Genomic DNA, 23,801 nt, shown 5'->3' with positions numbered 1-23,801 from the left:
GAACCCAGAACAGTATCTGCTCACAATAGAGGGGTTATTGCTCAATAGAAGGAGTGCTAGCAACGGGGCTGGTCTTGAGCTCAACAATAGAAACACCCACAAATCCAGCTTCATGACGGGGTGGAGCTATATTAGCACAGATAAAGATGGCATAGGCTTCTTAAAAACATTCTGATATCTGCTCGGGGACTGAGCACAAAAGGGCGTGTCTTCTATCCAGGTCTATTTTCAGTCCAATAGCTGTAAGAAAGAGCATGCAGAGAGTATAGAACTCCACCTGCTGGCTGCAAGTGGTAAATGTGAAATATTTGCAAGCAGTGTTTTATATTTACCTGATTAAAAAACAAAACCTACAGGGCGGAATTTATCAAAACTGGAGCAAATAAAATCTGTAGCAGATTTGCATTGCAACCAATCAGCTTCTCTGTCTCCTTTTCAAATCTTACCTGAACAAACTGAAGAGAGATGCTGATTGGTTGCCATTGGCAACTGCTCCAGAGTCTGCCTGCTCCAGTTTTGACGAATTCCCCCCACAGTAAATTAACCCTAAAGTGTCTTTAAAACGTCCGGCACCGGTAGAGCAATGGATGCAGGGAAGAATGTTATGGTTGGTCATTGTAGAGACATCAAAAGAATTATTTAGAAATGTAAGAAGGCAAAATAGATCAGGGCAAAGAAAAGGGGTAGATTTATTTGGTACATTTCTGCTTTAAATGCAGTATGTAGAAAGAGCTGCAGACTGTATACTGTACTTAGAGGTTTTTTTACATTCATTTTTTGCTAATTTTCTTTACAAATCTCCTTCCAATTTCAAAGGATTTCTTTCCAAAGCTTTGTGGAGCGCTACGGTTTGATTGCACCCAGTCAACAAAGTATAGAAATGCAGAACCACCTAAATGGCCTTTCACCTGCTAAGAAAAGGCGAGGTAATATCATGCGTCAAAATATATTGATGTTTGTCAGGCAGACTGATTCAGTAAAGTATTGAAGAGAACACTGTTAGGAGGAAAGTGTAACAACCAACACTTTTCTAGCTTACTACATTCAGATGCATTCAGAAATGATCTCTGGTTGGTACTGTTCTTTGTTGTGCTGTAGTAAATAAGAAATGGGAACTTCAGTTCAGTTCTTTCACATTTTAAAGTGTATTTACACTTTTGCAGTAAAATGTGGGAAAGCCCCTCTATATGTTTGTTGTGTGTTCCCATTCACACAGCTAAAAACTAATTTATAAAAAACATTTCTTACCTTTTTAGATGTCTCTGTGTGGCATTCCTTCCTACAAGTAATTTCCAAGTAACAGGAAACTCTCTGTCCCCATAGAAAGACTGGGGACATAATAAACTTCCTCTCATTAACATATTGGATATTTAACCCTTTTTTAGGACAGACCGTGTTCAAATCTAGTTTATAACTGATAATGAAAACTGCCAGTACAGTACAGAAAGGGTTAATTATGTTAATACTAACCAGCCCAGCCCCCTTTGCATTCCAGATTAGTACAGAGAAAAACTTGTATTTCAGAATAGAGCATGTATTGTACAAGCAAAAAAAAAAAAAGTTATGCTATGCAAATGAGAAACATTTGACAAATATGAAATACACCCCCAATTCCCAAAAAGTTGGGACGCTGTGTAAAATCTACATAAAAACAGAATGCAATGATTTGTAAATCTCATAAACCCAGATTTTATGCACTCAAGAAAAAAGAAAACATATCAAATGTTTAAACTGAGAAAATTTACAATTTTAAGAAAAAAAATAAGGTAATCATGACATTGAGGGCAGCAACACTTCTCAAAAAAAGTTGGGACAGGGCCATGGTTACCACAGTGTAGTATCCCCTCTTCTTTTAACACTCTGTAAACATCTGGGAACTGAGGAGACTAGTTGCTGGAATTTTGGGAGAGGAATGTTGTCCCATTCTTGCCTGATAAAGAATTCAAACTGCTCAACTGTCCTGGGTGTTCTTTGTTGTATTTTTCATTTCAAGATGCCCAAATATTTTCAATTAGTAAAAGGTCAGGACTGCAGGCAGGCCAGTTAAGCACACGGACTCTTCTACTATGAAGCCATGCTGTTGTCATAGATGCAATATGCGGTTTAGCATTGTCCTGCTGAAATATGCAAGGCCTTCCCTGAAAAAGATGTCCCCTGGATGGGAGCATATGCTGCTCTAAAACCTGGATACATCTTTCAGAATTGATGGTGCCTTTCCAGATGTGCAAGCTGCTCGTTCCATACGCACTAACGCACCCCCATACCATCAGAAATGCAGGCTTTTGAACTTGGCACTAATAAGCCGGCAGGTCTCTCTCCTCTTTAGTCCAGAGAATGAGGCGCCCATGGTTGCCAAAAATGTCCAATTTCGATTCATCTGTCCACAAAACAGTTTTCCACCTGTGACAGACCATTTTAAATGAGCTTTGGCTCAGAGAAGACGGACAGACTTTTTCTTTGCATGATAGAGCTTTAACTTTCATTTTTGGATGGCACGGTGAACTGTGTTCATAAACAGTGATTTTTGGAAGTATTCCGGAGCCCATGCAGTGATGTCCATCACAGAATCATACCTGTTTTTAATGCAGTTCCGCCTGAAGGCCTGAAGATCACGGACATCCAATATTGCGTTTCTGCATTGTCCCTTGTGCACAGAAGTTTTTCCAGTTTCTCTGAATCTTTTGATGATATTATATACTGTAGATGATATATATTTAAAGTCTTTGCAATTATATATTGCGGAACATTATTCTGAAATTGCGTGACAATTTTTAGACGCAGCTTTTCAGATTGGTGAACCTCTGCCCATCTTTGTTTGTGAGATACTCTAACTCTCTAAGATGCTCTTTTTATACCCAATCATGTTACTGACCTGTTGCCAATTAACCTAATTACTTGTAAAATGTTCTTCTAGCTTTTTCTTGTTAGAACCACTTAGGCCCCTTTTGAGATGAGCAGTCCAATCAGGGCCGCCTGTCAGTTTTTCAACCGGACCCGATCGGATGCTCTTTGCAAGTCTAAAGGTAGTCGGGTTTAAACGGACGAGCATCCGTTTACAACTAGTTAGCCTGGGCTACAGCTTTGTCTAGTAAATCGGACGGATCGGATCGTGCCGCACCGGAGGTGATCTGATGTAAATGGACACATGTCCGTTTACATCAGATTCCGCATACACAGACATGGGGTCCGACACTTCGCAAGATGGAGGAAAAAACTGTATGGACCCGGATGTCACAGCAGTGACATCCTCTACTCATCAGGGCAGCACGGATCGGATCTGTTGACGGATCCTCTTCTGATCATCCCGTGTAAAAAGGGCCAGCTTTTTGTTCCCCTGTTCCAACTTTTTTGAGACGTGTTGCTGCCTTTAATTTCAAAATGACCTTATTTTTCCTTAAAATGGTAAATTTTCTCAGTTTAAACATTTGATACGTTTTCTATTTTCTAGTGTGAATAAAATATGGGTTTATGAGATTTGCAAAGCATTGTATTGTGTTTTTTATGTAGATTTTACACAGTGTCCCAACTTTTTTGGTATTGGGGCTGTGGGTGTTATCCCAGTTTGTCTGCAAAAGTGGAAATACAAAACATAAAAACACTTCTAAAAAAAAAAAAATGGAAAGCTGTCCTGTATAAAGGCACTGAACTCGCGCTATTCTTAGAAAGTGACTATTTGCTGGACCCATACAATCAACTGAAAAATAGAAACGCTAGGGGCGTATTTCTAAAATGAATGTGACGCTCAGCAAACATTCACTGGTGTTAAATCTATCGCGGTTATTTAAAACGCATGCACCTGGACACTTCACCTGGAGTGAATGTCAGATTTGTTGCTTTATAAATATGCCCCTGGGTTATATTTATATTCTGATAAAACTGTAAAGTATAACCATTCTGGAGGTAGTTGTATTGACACCTGTTTTTTCAAATATTTCAAACATACTTCTTTTTCTCTCTTTATGTTTGTCACTTTGTCTGTTTTGATTGATCTGCTTTTTGTGTCCAGTTACTAATAGATTTTTCACAAAGTGCCTATTCTAACTTTTCAGCACATTCAAATTGCATATGTATTGGTTTCTTGGGTAATGAGGGTTTCCCAAATTAGTACAACTGAGAGAATCTTCATTCTGCAAGGACTGTGTGAATTTTCCCTTGTGAATGGAAACCAGGATTAATACTTAGCACTCTTGCATTGCTGCATTGGGGTTTTCCTTTTTATTTATACTGATAGCCAGGGCTCTATTAGAGATTCACTCTCACTTCCTGTCCTGCAGACGTTTTACAAAATGGGAAATTGGGTTGCCTCGCCAACAGCAACACGGACAAATAAAAATGTTTTTCACCACCTCTGTCACATTTTTATTTGTGTCCCCCCGTTCTCTAAATTCCTGGTAAAACATTTATAGCAGGACAGGAAGTGAGGCTAAATCTCTCCAATGGAGTCCCAGATAGCAGTACGAATCCGACAGCGTTTCTAACCCCCCCTTCACTCTATCCAAAATTTAAATTATAAAAAGGACTTTGGCATGACATATACTTAAATGATTAGATAACTATATAATATGGCTTTTTAGATCTGCCTGGTATTCAGTTTTAGGGAAATTGCGGTTTGATTATACATTTTTCTTCTTGAACATGCATATGTGTAATTCATGCTGTTCTGTTCTGAATCAAACAATGCAAAGTATTCTAGTTATTCTTGTAGCACCAGATACAACTAACTTTATTTAAAGCATGAAGACTAACACAGAGAGCCAGTAAAATCTGCATGCTCGTTGCCTGACTTCTCTTGCCATACTGCCTTCTGCCACTTTCTCTTTACTGTTTTCATCTTCTTTTGTTCCTGCTTCTCTTACTAGTTACTATCCTGTGTACCTCATGAGTGGATCAAGCTGTTTTTAAAATGACATGAAGTAGAGGTAACTATTTGCCTTGACTTGTATGCGTTAAAAAAAAAAAAAAAAATCTGATAGGACTTGGGTTATTTTCTTATTGAATTTAGAGTTGCACATTCTATTTAGAGCATTTTATTTGTTATAGTATGCAGTAGATTTTGGAACATATCTGTATATCTGAGATTTAAGAAATCAAAAATGATCACCACTCAAGTGGCAAAAACTCAAATTTTTGTTAAATTGTAAATGTATGCATGTTCAGGTTACATATACTACAGGTGAAGGATGTGCTATATACGGTACATGCGCTAATTGTTTTATACAGTATAGCGTTGTACAATATCCCAAAGAAACCAGAAATCACATTTTGTTAGATTTCTCCAAATCTGTACATACACAGTCAAATTAATATAATTTAACAGCCGTCCACTGTGAGAATTGGTTAGGCAAGTACATTGCATTGCTGGCAAATGTTTATCTGATAGATGAATGTTTGACTATGTGTGGCCAGCTGAAGATACAGAAGACACATTTGCTGTAGGGTTACTGCACTCGACCACAGCTTCTACTATATACATAGATATTCCGGTGTCCATGTTAGCAGCAATGCTTGCAATACACATGGCAATTTGTAAGACATTTCAACTATCTTCCATTTACAAAACAATGGATCAACACAATGTACTGCTATGCTTGCCATATACATCGACAGAGAAGACAACCTACCACTAATAGGTCATATATTTAGGAGAACCTGAAGTTGTCATGGATTGTTAGGGTACAATGCTGCCATATTGGATTTAGGAGCTTACTGTTTATTTAAAAAAAAATACATATTTATTGGAATGCACAAAAGAGTCCCTTTTCAGATGAGCAGCCTGTACTTAAGGAGATGCTTTTGGGTCCCAAAATAGCTAGAAATGAGTACCTCTGCACTGAGAGAAATATGGTAGCCACCATTGCTAACCTGCTTCTGAAAATATTAGTTGCCTGGCTTTTTCTGCTTCCAGTGTTCTCTATATTGTCAAGGGGAATGAAGCACCAAGAAGATGAATTGATGAGCTGGTCAAGTTTAAGCAATCCTATTTACCAAAAGTTGGTATCCAGTGACTATCCCAGGCTTATCCTTTCTTTAGGGCTAACGTGTGAAAGCAGATGGACAGTTTTACACATTATCCCTGAAGTGTGATTCTGTAAGAAATTAAATGCATTTTGATTTTAACTTTTAATCAATACGATTGCTTGCACTTGATAGACTAATTTTTGGCACACCACTTTTTTCAACGTTTCACCAAAGGTCCCTCAATTAGGCAGACGGCAGCCATTGTCTAGGAGCACCCTTTTTGCCACAGTGGCTCCTCACCACATCATGAAAAAATCAGACTTCCTTTGATCTAGCACCACTCCCAACTAACCTTTTCAGTCATTTCTAAAACACTGACTTGTGACAGGTCTGCAGGTTAAAAAAATCTGAATGAAATCAGTGCTCCTAATCTGCTTACTTGTTCTGAGTCAAATATTTAGTAAGCACTAAAGCCATTGGGTCAGCACGATGGCCAAGGAACTAGGTGTTTTTTTAAAGCAATGATGCTCTCCATATTCTCTCAGTGCAGGTTTCCTTTAACCATATTTGAAATAAAAAAATTTTTGCAAACGAAATAATATACCTACTGTATGTCCTGTTAGCAACTAAAAAGTAAGCGCATTAAAATGATGCGGTATTTAGACGGTCTTTCCTTCTTTCAGGTCCTGATTTAGAGGAGGGGAGCAACGAATTGCAACTTACATCACAAAAGATACTGCAAGCTGCTTTGCCAAAATTGTATGTAGATGCTACATCAACCAACACGCTAGCCCACTGTGGTACCACAAAAGTGTTCCTCACACACTCAGTGGTAAGAAACTGTTTGTTTACTCCTTGTGTACAGTATTTTGATTGTATTTAATACATTTACTTGCAGTCATCATGCAATTAGGTCAAGAGTGTCCCAATACAACATGCAGGTGCCAGAGCTCTTCCCAGCCTTAAATGCCAACATTTCCCAAATGTTGTACCTCTCGGAGACTTCAGCCCCATTATAAATCAACCAGAATTCTGCCTAACTACAATTGCCACTGAAAAGCCAAATGATGGCATTGTACTTATTTGTTAGAAGATTGGAGATCAAACCAATAACTGTCAAAAACATCTTTGAGCTTTGTGTGAAGTGGCAGAGGCATGATATGTAACAAAGACATGTATTTCCTCAACTTAACCCACTATTTAAATTCTTCTTCTTAAAGTCTTTCACCTCTAAAAAAAAAAAGGCCCTAGTCTTTCTTTATCCAAATTTACAATCTCCTCTAGGGAGATTTTGGGATTACCAGTGGGGCTCAGTTTGGCAGAAAATGGTTTGGTTTGTCACACATTTCTATAATCTGAGTGGGCTGTGTGCTATACCATTACCCTGATTTTAAAGATTTTAGAGGGTATGAAGGTGGTTTTATACATCTCTAAAACCCCAATGCCAATGATGCACTAATATAGTGTTTGACAGGGTCAGTCCTGCTGTATGCTTTAATCAGCTATTGTTTATCAAACCTACTAGGGCTGCAACAACTAATCGATTACATTGATAATGAGAATAGTTGGCAACAATTCTCATTATGAATTAGGTGGGGGAGAGGGATTTTTTTTTTTTAATACAACCATTTGATTAATTAAAAAAATAATTGGGCAACTAATCGATTTATGAAAATAATTGTTAGCTGCAGCCCTAAAACCTACTGCTGGGTAGCTGCCAGTAGGGATCAATTGGCAAGCTAAATACATTTACTGCTACTTAAATCTGATAATCTTCAAACAAAGCTTGAAAAGGTACTTGTTTTCAGAAAGGAATCCACCTAAGACTGCAGTGTTTGTAAAATATCAGAAAAAAGGTTCCTTTTCTTTGGTAAATGCCCACAAATACATACCACTTATTTACATAGACATGTTACATTTTCCATAGAGCCAATTTTTATTTGAGTTGTTATATCCATTAAATCTTGCTTTATTATACTTGTCCTCTTTTAGCTTCTTACACTTGAATGTTTCTGCCATGCTGGCCTCAGCTTGTATGTAATAATATACTTTAATATTTAATAGATAGACGTACTTGAAAAGCAAAGGGAGCAGGCTTTCTCCCAGAGAGCATTCTGTATTCAGTGCTGCTGGAGAAGATACAGACAAAGGAAGCTGGCAAGGCAAAGGCGGGCAGCTACAGCTATTCAAGCAGGTAGTATGATGTGTGCAGTTCATCTGCATTTAGTTGCCTCTACACAAATTGCTGAGAGAGGTCTGCTGTGGTTTTTTTGTTTTTTTTTAACAGCTGAATTTGCCTAGTTATTCACCCTATGTTATATCCGTATTTATTTGACCGTTTCCCTGCTAAATATCTATCCTTATATGCACCGTCAGATCCTCTGCATCCACAATATTTACATATTTATTTCATTATTTTCTAGTTGTCAGGGGCTGGCTTACAAGGAAACACATTGAAAGAATGCTCCAGGCTGTAGCTGTCATTAAAAGGGCATGGAAGAAATGGAAGGTAATAATCTATTTAGTAATAAACATCTTAATGGCGCATAATATTCGTCCTTATTAGGATTTGTTAAAGGAATTTAAGAAATATTTAGGCTGCCATAACTAGTTTCCTGGCTGGGGTACGTCTGAGCTAGAACATGTATGCAGATCTGAAGCTCTACCTTCACGAGTAGTGATGGGCTCGGGTGTGTTCGCAGCTCCACGTGCCGAGCCCGCCAGGAAGCTGACAGCGAGCAGCGCCAATCACAGGTACTGAGACATGTTCCCGGTCCACAGCTGCAGAGATCGGGAAATGTCTCAGTACCTGTGATTGGCGCCGTCAGCTTCCAGGCGGGCTCGGCACGTGGAGCTGCGAACACGCCTAAACCCATCACTATTCACGAGCCAGCAACTAAGAAAGTAGTGAAACCATTGGTATGACGACCAGGTAACTAGTCATTAATGCAGCAATGGCAGCCTACATTTTTTCACTAAATGTGAAACTAGGATGGTTTGGGATTATTTTAGAAGTTTCTAAGTTTTATAACTAATACCTGTAAATATATTTTTGCTAAGTATATAAAATCTTTACATATAAACATTTAAAGCTCAAACATTTAGAGGTAAAACTTGTATTGAGTATGAGAAGTTAGAACCTCTGTCAACTTTTTATTGTTGTCTGTATTCTCATTTCTGAAAGTATACTTTACGTTCATTCCAGGTGATGGGTGTTAGAAGAGAAGATAAAGCTCTATGGGCATACAGACAACATTTAAAATCTAACAGAAACTTTTCCCAAACAGGGACATAAATAGCAATTAGAAGGTGACAGAAATATGATGTGCTCTTTTCAGAAAACTCTGTAAATCCTACAACAGAAACTCCTATAATAAATATTGTGTGTAATTTACACTTCAATTGATATTCTGCTAGAAAAATCTAGATACCGGTGGTAGGTGTACATTCGCCCAACGTTTCTGGTTCCAATACAATGTTTGAACTATATTATTTGTAGAGTACGTGGGACAGGCTATGGCAATTCAAATAATGATTTAGAACCAGAAGCAGCGGCGAACAAGAGTAGTACCACTGGCAGCTTGGTTTTTGCAAGGAGGTACCAATTAAAGGATTGCATGGAGATGAGCTTTGATTGCACGTTACATTTACCACCGAGACCACTGTATACTACATCTTCCTGCAGATCTTTTTTAAAGCAGAGATCCAGAGAAAAATATCTTAACCCTTGAGGGTTGAGCACTTAGAGGAGAACTATGGGGGTTAGTGCTTTTCCCCATAGTTCTCCTCAGGGTCACGGGAGGACATAACCTAGCATCCTCCCGTGACCCAAAGCTCAGTATACCGCGAGCTACAGCTCCTGGTATACTGAGACGCCGCAGCCGGGACGGATCTCGACATTGCTGTTGAGATCCACCTAGCTGTGTGATTGACAGCTGGCTCTGCCTATCTATAGGCAGAGCCAGCTGTACCCTCCCCCGTCCGTTCCGCCAGTCGGCGCTGGAGGATCGGACAGGGGAGGATCTCTGCAGGGAGCCGTGAGTGCCAGTCACGGCTCTCTGCAGGGACATGATCGAGAAGTGAGCGAGCGATGGTATGTGTCCACTCACTTCCCGATCTATTGAGCCGACCTGTGACAGTTTCAGTTTCATTGTCACACGTCGGCTCAAACTATGAGGCTGAGGGAAAATCACTCACCTCATAGTTCTCCTTTTAACCCTTGCAGTGTGGGGGTAGCCCTACTGCAAGGGGTAATAATATTTTTCCGAGTTCTTCTTCCTTAAGATGAAAAGGTAGGCATGCAATATTTGCTTGTCAAAAATATTTCTAGTTCTAAAACTCAATTTTTCTTGTAAAATTCCTTTTTAAAGAGATTAAAAAATAATGAAGTCTTGAGAAGGTTTAATTTATTTCTTGGTAGGTTTATACCTAACTGATGTCCTGTCACATAGGACTGCATAGCACGCAAGAAGTTGTACCTGTTTACAGCACAACTTTAAAATGTAAATGCTGATTGTGCATTTGTTTGGACATGTTAAAAATTGTTGCGATTTCATCAGGAAAAACTGGAAGCCATCGCGGCGGTTGAGCTGGATGATACTTCAGAGATGGAATACACACAGTCATCACCAGGGTCTCCAATTAAAGTTCTCAATGCCTCAAGAACAAATGCTATACAAGATAGCCCATTGAGCAGCAATGAAGTCTTTCAGTCCTGGATTCTTGGTTTTGTGTTGTCTCGTGCTCCACCCATCAGGAAGACTGTGATGGCTGATGGCTTTCACAGACATCTGTATCTCCTGGCATGCTTAAATGTGCTGTGCAGAAATAACGGGTACAAGGCAGAAGTAAATCGATCAGAGTATGGCATAACATCCATCCGAGCATTACCTCAGGTAAAAATGTTGTACACTTTTTAGTAGATGTTATTTTTAAGTATTTAATGCTAAAAAGGTGATTTTCAACTTTAATCCACCTCCTAGTTAAGACTCCTTTTTGGGTAGTAACACAGAGCAATCTTTTCCCCAGTGCTATTCTAAATCACAGCACCAAATGCAATTTTGTCTTCGGAAATCAGTGTAGAGAGAGAAATTAGATTTTTGTGTACAACCCATTTCTTGGAGTTCATTGAAGGACATTCAGAGATTGGGTTATGCTAAACAGTAAACAGTACAAAAGGGGTCCCCAGCACACTTTCTGGGCAGTATGTTTTGTGTCACAGATAGTGGAAAGCCCCAGGAGAGGGAAGAAGACACTATCCCTGTCGCCTGAAAAGACTGAAGGGATACAGCAGGGACTACCTGACCTCTAGAGACAGAACTGTTGATCTGCTCAGAACCCAAGTCTAGGAGGGGGAGTTGATGGGAATCCTGAAGAGCGGAAAAGAGGGAGGAATTCTTCCAATGCCCTAGACTTCCTTAATGGTGGATAAGGATAAACTCCCCATTTGATGACAGAGAAGCTAAAGGGTGCGCAAGATGTACACAATGACAAAGTATGTACTATTCCAGTGATGGCGAACCTTTTTGAGCCGGAGTGCCCAAACTGGATCACTAAACCAACTTATGTATCTCAAAGTGCCAACCCTTCAATTAGACCTGAATACTCTCAGGGGGGCTCTGCAGTTCTGAGGTGGTCTGTACGGGCTCTCGGGGGGCTGTGCGGCTCTCAGGTGGGCTCTGTGGGGTTTTTGGTGGTCTGTACAGGCTCTCAGGCGGTCTATTATGGCTTTTGGGTGGGCTCTGTGGTCCCTCAGGTGGTATGTATGGGCTCTCTGGGGGGCAGTGTGGCTCTCGGGTGGTCTATAAGGGCTTTCAGGTGGTTTATATATGGGCTCTATGTGGGGCTATTCTGCATTGCTGTATAATTATCATACTGCAATGCAGAATACCACCAGCTATGTGGGACTACAAGTCCCAGCAATACATTACAATGAAAGTCAGCACTACACAGCAGAGACGTAACTAGAAACCTAGTCTTCCCCGCAGCAATAATAATCTATTATTGCTGCGGGGAAGGGGGGCAATTATTATCGCTGCCTGGGGGAGAATTGTTTTTAGGCAGGAGTTGATTATTTGAGTTGCATTGGGTTTTGTTTTTTTATTATCACCCACTTACCCGCAGCAATAATAAATTATCCTTGGGGTAGATTAATACTGCAGTCAGGGCAGAAATTACTATTAGTTATTATGCCGGCGTATAAGACGACCCCCCACTTTTTGTGTAAAAAAATATGTTTTGGGCAGTGGCGGAACTACCGTCATAGCGACCCATGCGGGCGCTATAGGGCCCGCAACAGAGGGGGGGCCCGGTTAGGAACAGGGCTTTCAATCCCACCCGAGTCCTGGCATTGGTGCCGACTCCCAGGGCACACTACTGGAGCGGACAGGCTGACGAGCAGTCCAGTCTCCGCAACCCCAGACATTGTAGGTGGAGTCGGAGACAGCCGAATGGGTGGGGTCAGACTCCTGCTGCCTTCTCGGGATTGGTTAGCAGGAAGAGTGGGCGTGGTTTGGAGGGGGCGCAGCTGGTGACGGACGGACCTCGGGGACACCGAGAAGATCGAGGAGGGGACAGAGGTAGGGAGACATCTGCAGTCAGATAGTGGCTTGAAGTTAATGTCAATGGGGCTTGAAGTTTAAGCATTGTGCTGGCCCTGTTGCTGTATGATGCTGTGACAAGACTTCCCAGGTGTCTGCTGGCTCTCTTAGCCAGCAGACACCTGGGAGGTCTTGTATTCTACATGCTGCAGGGGTCATTAATTACTGTGCTGTGCCTGTCCTTGTCCAGCAGTACTGTCCCTGCTCTCTATCCCTGCTCACACCCAATTACAGTGCGTTCCAGAGCGGTTGCACTGTATCGCACACACCTGCGTTCTGGGGTGGGAGGGGGCGTGGCGATGCATTGAAATCAATGGCACTGCAGCCACGCCCCCTGCCCGCACTGTAGTCGCCCGCACTGGAACACGTGGCAAAACAATGCCTCTGTTCCGGTTCAGTGCTATGCTCTCCGTGTTCCTCCGCGGCAGCCGAAAATGGTAAAGTAGCCCCATCTCTTCTGCTGTCAGTTCAGCGGGGGAGAGAGGGAACTACTGTATAACTATATTAAATGGACTCGGACCGCTATCCCTGCGCACCTTTGGTAATGTGGACCTGGGCTCGCGTGCCCACTCTGGCACGCGTGCCATAGGTTCGCCACCGCTGTACTATTCACTTGCAATTGGCAGCCCCCATGTAGACTGTGCTAGGAGGTTTGTATTTCTTCTGTATTAGCCATCAGATAATTGTCTTAGTCTACATGAAAGCTGAATAGTTAGCAATGGCAGCCTCCATGTTTCACTTATGACAAGTTCCTTTTGAGGTTAGGTTAGGGGGTTAAAGTGGTTCTAAACCCTCCTGTTTTTTTTGCCTATATCTACTGCTATCAGGCAGTAGATATAGGCAAAAAGTTTGGTTTTTTTAACCGCTTTAACAGTGGTTTACACTTACCTTTTTTCGGCTGCGCGCTCCCGTCCGAGAAAACGAAACTGTTCGTGCGGCCGCAAAGCATCTTGGGGCGGGCGCATGCGCAGTTCGGATTTTTGGCCGGGAGACAAGCAGAGACGCAAGGTAAGTCTATGGACGCGTGCACCCGCCGCTGGATCAGAAGTGCCAGCAAGGACAGAGGAGTCAGCGCTGGATCGGAGAGCCGCCGCACCGCTGGAGGGACAGATGAAAACATGGGGAAAGAAGAAGATTGGATCAAGAGACATCATTTAAGGTAAGTGCTGACATTAACAATGGGGGGAGGGGAAACATGTTTTATCCTTTTTAATGTCCACTTTAAGGCTTGGGTTTAGGATGAGTGTTAATTGTTCTAGCAGAATATAGAGGATACCATTGCTGACTACCATGCTAATCCAATAGTTTCAGTAGCCACTGAGGCTCAGAAAGTACTGCAATGAGAGACAGCCAGACAAGTAGTTTTCTTAGGAGGAGGTTCGCAATGACGGCCTTCATATCTCTCTCAATAAAGGTTTCCTCTAAGCCTTTAGGCTTAGGACTAAAGAATCTTTTTTTCAACCAATTATTTAATGTGTATCTGGACCTCCTAATAGCTGGGTTAAGCTTTAGGCTAAGGGCTGGGGCTGAATTTTAGTGTTAGGTTATTGGTTATCTTTAACGCCCATGGCACAATTGCAGTCCTGTTGATGGTAATAAAGAAGGCAGAATAGATACCTGTTTTCATGTGTAGCTCCCTCACTGACCAATTGAGTGCGATAACATTCTATTACTGACGGAAATGCTGCCGAGAATGTTATTCACCACCAACACTGTGCTTGTCTGGGAGCAATGCAAGGAAACGGGAATATTGTACAGAACCCTGAATAGAGACCCTGACGCTAGTTTATTTTTGCCAGCAACAGAATCATGCATGTGTGTCCAAAATCATGTAGATTCCAACTAGCTGAATCTACCAGGCATCTCAACACTTTCTTTTCCATTTCTCCTCAGAGAGCCGTCAAGTTCCACTGCAAGAGGTCACCACTACATTTTGCCAATATATGTCCTGAGACATTTAGCTGTGGTATATCAGGATTTAATGAGATCTTGCTGGAAGAAGTCAAATGATAAACTGTGGGGATAAGCACAATTTTAATTTATTTTAAAAAAAAGTGATTTTTCAGCTCATATTTTAGAGACTTTTGACACTTTTTACACCAAATGTTCAGTGGGGTTTTTTTTCTGATCAATGTGCAATAATAATTATTATTGGATAATGCATTGTATTGTAAACAGTCTTGTAAGTATTATGTCTTTGTCCAACTGTGTGTAAGTGGGTATTTTGCACTGACTTATCTGTATGTCTACTGCAAATGAGCTAGTCCCAGTGGCAGTATAGCAGGATTGGGTTTTAGATTTCATGTTTGCCTCTGTTTTGTACCACTATCTGTCACATATATATATATATAATAAATAATTTGTTGAATATTTGTAGTTTAGAACATAAATTATACAAACAAATTGAAGATATAAACTAGAAACCCAAAGTAGAGATATGAAACAAAAATTCTAAATTACAACCAAAGGCTATTTGAACCTCAGGCACATATAAAAACACAATTGTTATCTTGACCATTGAGGGACAAAGAGATATATTTTTAACTTTTCCTGCTACCTCCCTACAGTGTCCTTGGTCACCTGCAGCCATCCAACCCTCACTACTAGTGAGCTGGGTTTGTGAGAACTCCAGGGCTGCTTACAGAGCACCAAATAGTGCCAATGTTTGGAGTCATGTTCTCTTCTGATCTTAGAGTTAATTCCAGCTTTGGAGTCCTCTTTGGCTCCGTCGGGTGCGGCTGGGTCCTGTGCCCTTTTGGCTTAAGTTTCTACTATGCTCATGCACGATTTTATAACCCAAATCAAATCGGAGAGATATCTTTGGACCCTGGGCGGGTTAGACAAATATTGAGATGGGGGTAGAAGAGTAGGTTGTCATACCCAAAAGGGATGAGAAGATTGGGTTAGAACAACAGACTGTTTCACCAGTCAGGTCCCTAGGTGTATTGTCTGTCTTTCCTGGGCCAGCAAGCTGTCAAGGGTAAAATGTGTACAATGCTCCCACCTGATCCAGAAGCTGTCTTATAATGCTGTAGGTCTAATATGGAGATTTTAGGAGAAGAGTCTCAAGGATCGGGTTCCACCTATTCCTGTCAAGGCACACACCACTAGATCTGTGAGCACCTCTTGGGCTGTTTGATGTCAAGCACCTGTTTCTTAAATTTGCAAGTCTATTTGTTCACTTTCTCTATGTTTTAACCTCATCCGATGCCAGCTTTGGGTATAAGGTCCTTCCAGCAGGTCTTTGGGCTGCATGTAGTCACCACCTTTGTTTTCTAGTGCCTGTAAGTGATTGTTTGCTGTGTTACCCACCCCCGCCTTTGGGCATTCCAAAGGTTAATGTCTTTCTGGGTCCATTTACGACAAAAGAAAATAGGATATTTATACTCACCCCAAAATACCTGGTATCCATTGCACGGCACAGGTCACTCCCCTCTGTTGATGATCATGCTCTCGGTACTTAAACTACCAGCATGCCCCAGTTCTGGGCTGGCCTACAGTCTTCATGCCAGTGTCCAACCCTCCTCTAGACAGCAGTATAAACCAAAGTCTTAATGCACCCTTCAATAGACTCCAATAAAAGGATTTTACAGAGAGTCCAAAAATCCTATTTTAGTCTAGTTATGCGTTTGTAATAAAGTGTATTTCTAATAACTGGTGATGAAAGTATCTGAATCTGTCGCAATACTTGCTTGCAGTAAACTTCCACAGTGCACAAAGTGGGAGAGGGACGTTTAATGCTAAACATCAGGATCTGCATTGCACCGTGAATATGCTTACACAACAAAAAGTGGTGGGCACACGTATTATACTTCAATGTGCTGATACTTTTCACTGTCCAGTCAACAAGTTGGAATGAGTCCTAAACAGACTGTTGTTTTTAGGTGAGAATCATTTTTCAAGTTAGAATGGTTTACAAATCTCTTTCATTTCTGTATTTAGCCGATTGCCTGGAGTTCAGCTTTTAAACAGTCCTGTCAGTGAGAAGATCCTGACCCATTCTGACCCGTCTAGACTATTGTGGTGCATGACAAAAAACAAAATTGGTGCGGCACAATTTTTTTCGACACAAGGAAGGATTACTGTGTACTGCAACATGGATGGGAAAGGGTGCCTTTGTTACCGTGACACATAGGTGTAAATAGGGCATAACGCTCTAAACCAGTCTTTCCTAAACTGTGTATCATGGTAGCAGAGGTGCAATGACACCCCCCTTGCTGCCCACACCATTTAGTGAGATTAGTGTGTTCAAATAGACGACTGACAAAATTATTGTGGTTATTCAGTTACAGATAGTTTTCTTTACAGACATTTAAACTCGAGCGCCAACATCACAAAGCTTATAAAAGTGTACGTTCTTACTGGAAGAAGACTCTTGGGACAGACCCCAGCCATTTATGGATGGCCAGCATCCCGACATTGATGTACACCACAACAACTGAAAATTGGAGTAGTTGCTGCAAACTCCCTAGGCAATAGCTAAAAAAATAAAATATCACTGATCACACTACAGCTGAGAAGGTTGTGCCATGTTATTAGTGCTGCTATTACAGTAGCAAAAACGCTTTTACAGGTTAGGTTGCACCTTAAGCCCCCTCCATCCTCTACAAAAGTCAAACTTGTAAACCAAAGATAAGCTTAACTTCTGGAGTGCCACTAAGTAGCACATGTCAAGTGCTAGCATCTATAGCAAGGAGCTGCAATGTGCAGCATTACAGAAAGTATAATAAAGATAAGCTATTGTAGAAGGGCAGAGATGGCAACTACTGGGATGGAGAACTACTGTGGCCTTGATCTTCATAGAGAAGTGAATCTGATCTTTTAAAAACAAAGAATTTTTTTAAAATTATTATTATAGTGCTTGTTTGTGTTTAGGTTAAAAAAAAAAAAAAAAAGTTATGCCCGAAGCTCCGAGCCAGCTTCTTAGACCCGTCTTTCCAAGGTCCCTTCCTCTGTGGCAGTCTAAGGTCCCACCAATCATCACATCTAAACACAGTGTATAGGCATGAGAATGTTAAGGAAGATTCCAAAGCTGCAGGGGAGAGAGGCTGGATGGAGCACTGACAGCTGACTGGCTGGCTTGGAGCTTTGGGTGAGTATATGTTAGTTTAGCACCTAGACACAAACTAGTACTTAACCCTTGCAGTACAGGGGTAGCCCCACTGCAAGGGTTAATTTAAAAAAATAATCCTGAAGCTATTCTTTAATTGTAGCAATGTTTTGCAGAAAAGGTTTCAGCATTCAACCAGAAGCTGTGTTTTTCAGTTACTGGGCACCTCTATGATATGTAATACTGGCTAGATAAATTTAAATAAATATTGCTTTATTTCACACCAGATGGAACATGGTTCTCATAAAACACATTAAACATTTTCTAAGTAAATAAAACTTTATTTTGTTTAAGTGTAACATTGTTGTTGACTGTGGATAACACTACCATATACATAAAAAAAAAGAAATTATATACATACATACACCCCAATTCAAGATCAGTCAGTCACTCTCCACATAAACTTGTTACAGTACACAACACAAAATTATGATCTGACCCGCTGAAACTCCTCGCTACTGTAAACTTTACCTGCAAATTGTCTGGATCCCCTAACATGGTTTAAGGGTGGCTCATTTCCCTTGCAGGGTCCTATGGAATTAACTGTGTGTGTGTGTGTGTGTGTGTGTGTGTGTGCGCGCTCTCCTGGCCGGGACTAGATGCGAGTGGACACGATGCATCCACACAGTTCCATTTTTGGTGTTCCTTTGTATTGCTTTTATGCAAAATTTACTTGACACTTTAGCAACAAAAAGGAAATGTGAACTTCAAGTCTTATGGTCAGGGATAAAACAATAGGGAACATTGGTTAACTGTTAGGCGACAAAGATCAGGAGCTACGTGGTAAAAATTCTTAAAGATCGCTTTAGAACTTGGGTGAATGAGCCACCCATTCAACAGATCAACAAGCTATGCTTCCAAGGGAAGATCAAGAAAGAAAACATTAAGGCACCAAAATGGAGTGTATGAAGTTTGAAAATCTTACAAGTTTTAACTGCTCAATACAGACAGAAAACACGGTGCGCTATTTACAATCAACTAGATTCAAAAAGAGATCTCAAAGTTGATCTGCATGGACATTGCAGTCCTTGCTCATTCTTGGAGCTTTTTCACAAGCACCAGATGCAATTAACATGTAGATCCTTAATGTAGGGGGATCTTAGAAAAGTGTAAGGATAAAACCTATCCTTACACTTTTCTAAGACCCCCCTACATTAAGGATCTACATGTTAATTGCAACCTACATTTTTACTCACAGTATTAGGAAGATCTCAACCCTGATAAATATCAAGGAAAATAAGACCCAAACTGAGCCACAAAATATTGTCTTTTGCCCTTATTTCCTGGTTCTATAGCCACAGTATAGTCTAGTTACCCTTCATCTTATACACATACTGCCGTCAGTCCTGCAAAATATTTTCTTTCTCCTCCGGATCTACAATGGAAAGGCATTTGTCTGCAAATTCTGCAAACAATGGTTCTTGCATATATTTCTTCAATTCTTGATCTTTGTTCTCAGCCTGGTCAAGTGCTGCTACCAGTTGTCGGAGATGTGGATTGAGTAACAAATGCTTCAACTCATCTGACTCTCCTGTAAAAAAAGGTGCAAAACAAAAAAGGAGACTCATTAGTTGTAGGACTGAATTGGAGGAGAGGTAACAAAAAATTAAAGCACTTCATTCTAAGTTACACCAACTGTCATTAAAGCTCAACTCCCACCAAAATGTTTTGGATAGTGTAGGGAAGTGTTAGAACATTCCTTTTGTGTGGGTCCCCAAGACAAAGTCAGATGAAATTTCTCCACCAAGGCACAGACAAATTAAAACCCCTATTTCAATACAGCAGGAGAAGGGATGGAAACTGCAATTCATTTTGATTATTGACTGTGGGCTTGTACACACCAGCAGCCACGCTAAACCACACGGCTGCTAGTGTGCATGTGCCCAGACAGTACCAATACCAGAACTCGAACGAACCACACTGTTTTGTTTTTTTTTTAGAACTTTATTGAAATTTCCTAAGTGACATTTAATAAAGTTCTAGGGGCTCACCTCGGCACTTTTACCGCATCTCACTGCAGTGCACTTAAAACAAAAAGAAACTGCATTTGTTTATTTGCACACCACCGTAATGCAGTGGTGTTAACTGTCACCACCCATGACAAGGCAAATTGCCTTTTCTTGCATTCGGGCTACACTGGAAAAAATGGCCAGCACAGCCTGGAGGGTCTATTCACACCACATCATCTCCAGACCAGACTGTTTCCAGACCCAAAATGCATCCTAATGTATCTCTATGCTATTTCTGGCCTCTGTTCACAGCAGCGCAGACCGTTCCAGACCAGACCAGAAAAATACTGCATGTCTCATTTTGTCTGGTCTGGAATGCACTGGAACTGCGGTAGGTTCACACTATTTCCGGACCAAATCTGGTCTGGCAAATGGTGTGAACCTGCCAACAATGCAGATGATGTGAACAAGCCCCAAATACTTCTTGGGGAAAATGTTTTCACTTGCTGCAAGGTCACTGAAAAAAAGAGGAGGGAAATAAAACCTAAAAATTGTAACCCTTCCCCACTGATTTGAACATACGCTTTCAGATCACATCCCAAGAATCCAATGTAAATGCATTTCTTAAAGTGACACTATACTCAGGAGTTAAATTTTAAAAATGTATTCAAGTACCCTAACTACTCGTATTAACAAAAATGTATGTTATTTGTGTATCACTCGGCTGTAGATCTTCAAATCATCTCTGAATTGGTGCTGACACTGTCCTTCCTTCTGGAGGGTGGCTACTTTTGTTTCCCATGGTCCCTGTGTGTTGTAAAGTAGCCACCACTCCAATGATGGGCTACAATCTCATGTTTAGTTTACTAAATTTGCATTGAGATTGTAATGTTGGTCACATTAAAAGGGACTCTAAACTCAGTAGTTCAAGCTCACTCCTGTGATGGAATACAATGTGGTACATTCACAGCAAAGGAACCATTATCTTCTCTGTGGTGAAAAGGAAACAATTACTAAATTGTTCCCACATATTCACATATACTCATGTAGGAAAACATGTGCTCTTCATCTCTCAGACATAAGCTGCTACAAGGCCCAATAATCACCTGTGTGTTTTTGTGGAAATATAATTCTGACTAAAGGTGCCCATACACTGCACGATTATCGTACGATAATCGTATGCGATCGGGTTTTCGTACGATAATCGAGCAGTGTGAACGGAGACGTGCGACCGTTTCTACTGTACGGTCGCACGTCTTCCGTCGAACCAGCATGTTCGAAAACCAGCCGGGAATCGTACGATTCTCGGCTGGTTAGAACGGTGCTCGGAAGATAAATGCTGAACGGGACGGTGTGCGCACGCGCACACTGCCCGTTCAGCATTGCGGTCATCGGAAGCCCGCCCCTCAGGAGGGCGGGCTTGCGATGATCGAGAGTGCGATCTGCCTGTCCAAGATAGGCAGATCGTACGTTTTTTTAATCCCTGTACAACCATCGCAAGACTAAAGTCTTGCGATGGTTGTAGAGTGTATGGCCACCTTTAGACTGTGAAAATCCCTTGGCTCTAAATATTATTGCAAAAAGTGACACCTGGAATTAATATGGAGTTGCAGACAACTTGCCTGTTTAAAAACAATACTATTGGTGAACAATATGGGTTACCAGTGAATTTATAAACGGAGATAAGAGTGCTTTAAATGCCTTTAACAAATTTAGGTACATTTAGATTGCAACACAATATAAAGTTCTAATTGTATGCACAAATATCAAATGTTTCTGTAATAGGTGTTTAAATTGATGGGAGGAATTGGAAGGAGTCACTTTACCTACTGTGTAGACATTTCATGCAGTTAAAGATTACTAAACCAAAGAACAGAAGTTGAATATACTGCAGATGAAGTGACTACATTAGTTCTCTTTTTTCAGGTTAAAATTCTTTTCAGCAAGTACAGTAAATAACCGTTGATCTTGTCAGAAATGCAGTGTCCTTGTAAATTCCTGTGAGCTGAATAGCTGTGATCTTTCTATTGTAACCTACTAATCTCTCCACCCCCATGTAATGGAGATTAACAAAGGTTGGCAACCATGGCCCCCTCCATAGATTCAGTGAAGGATTGAGCATAGCCATTCAGGGACAAAAATACCAGGCACAAATAAAAGGAAAGAAGTCTGAAAAAAACAAAACTAATAGGTGCACCTCATCTAGGGACCGGTAAGCTGCAATATGATAGTTTTAATCTTAGGATTTGCATTAAACAGTTTAATAAAAAAAACAAAAAAAAACTCCAAACAAGTATTACTATTTTTACGAATCTTGGTATACCAATATGAGAAGAGCATAATAAACCAATAAGTATTACCCAACATTTTCAGCTTCTGTAGAGAGACTTCATCAGATTCATCGTCAGTCAACAAATCATTGGCTAGAAGGACAGACATAAAATATCACATTTGGAGAAGCATACAAGTGTGCTTACAATTTGTAAACATTTTTTTTACTGTACAGATGTTTAACCAGTTGACATCCGCGGTGTTAAACCCCCTTCCCATCCAGGCCATTTTTCCATATTCAGCGCTGCGGTACTTTGACTGACATTTATTCAGTCATGCAGCGCTGTACTGAAATTAATTTTATACCCTTTTTTGGGGACAGATAGATCTTTCTTTTGGTGGTATTTATTTTTTTACTATATTAAGGAAAAATTACCGAAATGTTAAAAAAAAAAACAGTTTCCCCTATATTAAATGATAAAACATTTACCCAATTTTTTGGTAAAATATAAAAGACGGGGTCACGTCGGGTAAAAAGACACCAAACATGTCAAGCCTTAAAATTGCGTGCGCGCGAAACCTCAAAAAACGATAATACCCAAAATTGGCCATAGGCGACGCTTTAAAAGCTGTTACCGCTCATCAGCTTAGTGTTATCAGTGATTGATGGCCCTAAAATGATTGCTCTCACTGCGACGTTCACGGCGATATGTAACATGTGTAGCGCAATTGTCATTTTTGCGCGCTGGGGCAACGGACGCGTATTTACGTTTATAGGCGCGTGAACGTGGGGGAGTTAAATATTTTGGGGTTTTTTTTTTCCTTTTTTTTATATGTGACTTATTTTATTTTACTTTTTTATGTGTTACTTTTATTTTATTTATATTCATTTTTTTTACGAACGAGCACATATAGACGATCGGCGGGCTATGGAGCCGCTGATCGCCTATATGTGAAACACCCGGTAACGGGTGTGTGCAATGGTCGGGTCTTTTCAGCCCGTGCGTACCCGCTAGAGGGCGCGCGCGAGCAGAAAAAAAATGCCGTCTGGAGACGGCAACCCACCAATACTGCAGTGCCGTCTGTCCGTTTTTTTACAACGAGCGGACGGCAAGTGGTTAATTACACACAATAAACACCTAAATTAATGTCTGCCATTTACTCATTACTACAGTCACACATATCTATCATGCATAGACATAAGATTAGTGCCCTTCAGATTTCTGATGAAACTACCGTATTTGGCAAACAAACATGCTCTGTAACATGTTCTCCCTGAAGGGTCTTTTGGAGATGATCTACATCGGGATTTAGAGAATTTGTAAAAACATGAATAGATTTGAACTTCTACCTTTAATTTGGACTCGATGGGCGAGTCAAAATTGAAGGTGGTTTACCATGCGGGACTGCAGTCTGAGTTCTGGTAAAGCCAACTCTTTCATACGATATACAAAACCCTCTCTCTGCCAATCTGAATTTTCAGATGTCCTGGCCATTGTTAAACCAGACGTATACTCCCTTTCACTAAAAATCACTAACATGCAGTTCTGCATGCCAATATGAAATCATCTTACATTCATTAAACATTTTTCTTACAATTATTATTTTTCCATTGCCTGGTCCTGTGCCCAAGCGTTCCATCCCGGGAAGGTTACATCTCTATAGCATTGCTGGGAAATCTCATCTGTAATCTCACAAGATCTCAAGCATTATGTGCATGGTCACGCGTTTCAGGAAGTAAAGGGAGATATATTAATCTGCCCTTAGTAAAATAAAATAAAAAAAGTATGCAAAGAATAAAACGTACAGTTGTGCGCAAAAGTTTGCATACCCTGGCAGAAATCGTGGAATGTTGGCAGTGATATTGAAAATATGACGGATCATGCCAAAAAAACAAACTGTCTTTTATTGAAG

At 40.7% G+C, this 23,801-nt stretch overlaps 2 protein-coding genes across 2 annotated transcripts in view; one reads left to right on the top strand and one right to left on the bottom strand.

The window, feature by feature from the left end:
• The window catches only part of MYO19 (myosin XIX), a 68,148-nt gene extending 53,581 nt beyond the window's left edge, over window positions 1-14,567 (top strand). The window contains exons 19-24 of the mRNA XM_018567014.1: window positions 817-926; window positions 6,642-6,790; window positions 8,023-8,152; window positions 8,382-8,467; window positions 10,518-10,853; window positions 14,451-14,567. Of these exons, the coding sequence (XP_018422516.1) occupies window positions 817-926; window positions 6,642-6,790; window positions 8,023-8,152; window positions 8,382-8,467; window positions 10,518-10,853; window positions 14,451-14,567 (928 nt within the window). The remainder of the gene's footprint in view (window positions 1-816; window positions 927-6,641; window positions 6,791-8,022; window positions 8,153-8,381; window positions 8,468-10,517; window positions 10,854-14,450) is intronic.
• A 4,407-nt stretch (window positions 14,568-18,974) lies between these two features.
• ZNHIT3 (zinc finger HIT-type containing 3) lies at window positions 18,975-23,528 on the bottom strand. Its single transcript, XM_018567000.1, has 3 exons — window positions 23,504-23,528; window positions 21,977-22,039; window positions 18,975-19,198 (listed from the first exon to the last, which is right to left on the bottom strand). Exons 1-3 carry the CDS (start codon window positions 23,526-23,528, stop codon window positions 19,008-19,010), a joined length of 279 nt encoding a protein of 92 aa, XP_018422502.1. The 3' UTR covers window positions 18,975-19,007.
• Between the last annotated feature and the right edge of the window lie 273 nt (window positions 23,529-23,801).

The sequence above is a fragment of the Nanorana parkeri genome, unplaced genomic scaffold, assembly GCF_000935625.1.
Source record: "Nanorana parkeri isolate BGI_ZX_2015 unplaced genomic scaffold, ASM93562v1 scaffold996, whole genome shotgun sequence".
NCBI lineage: Eukaryota > Metazoa > Chordata > Amphibia > Anura > Dicroglossidae > Nanorana > Nanorana parkeri.
Note: the sequence above shows the minus strand (reverse complement) of the source record. Positions and strands in the feature narration are given on the sequence as shown.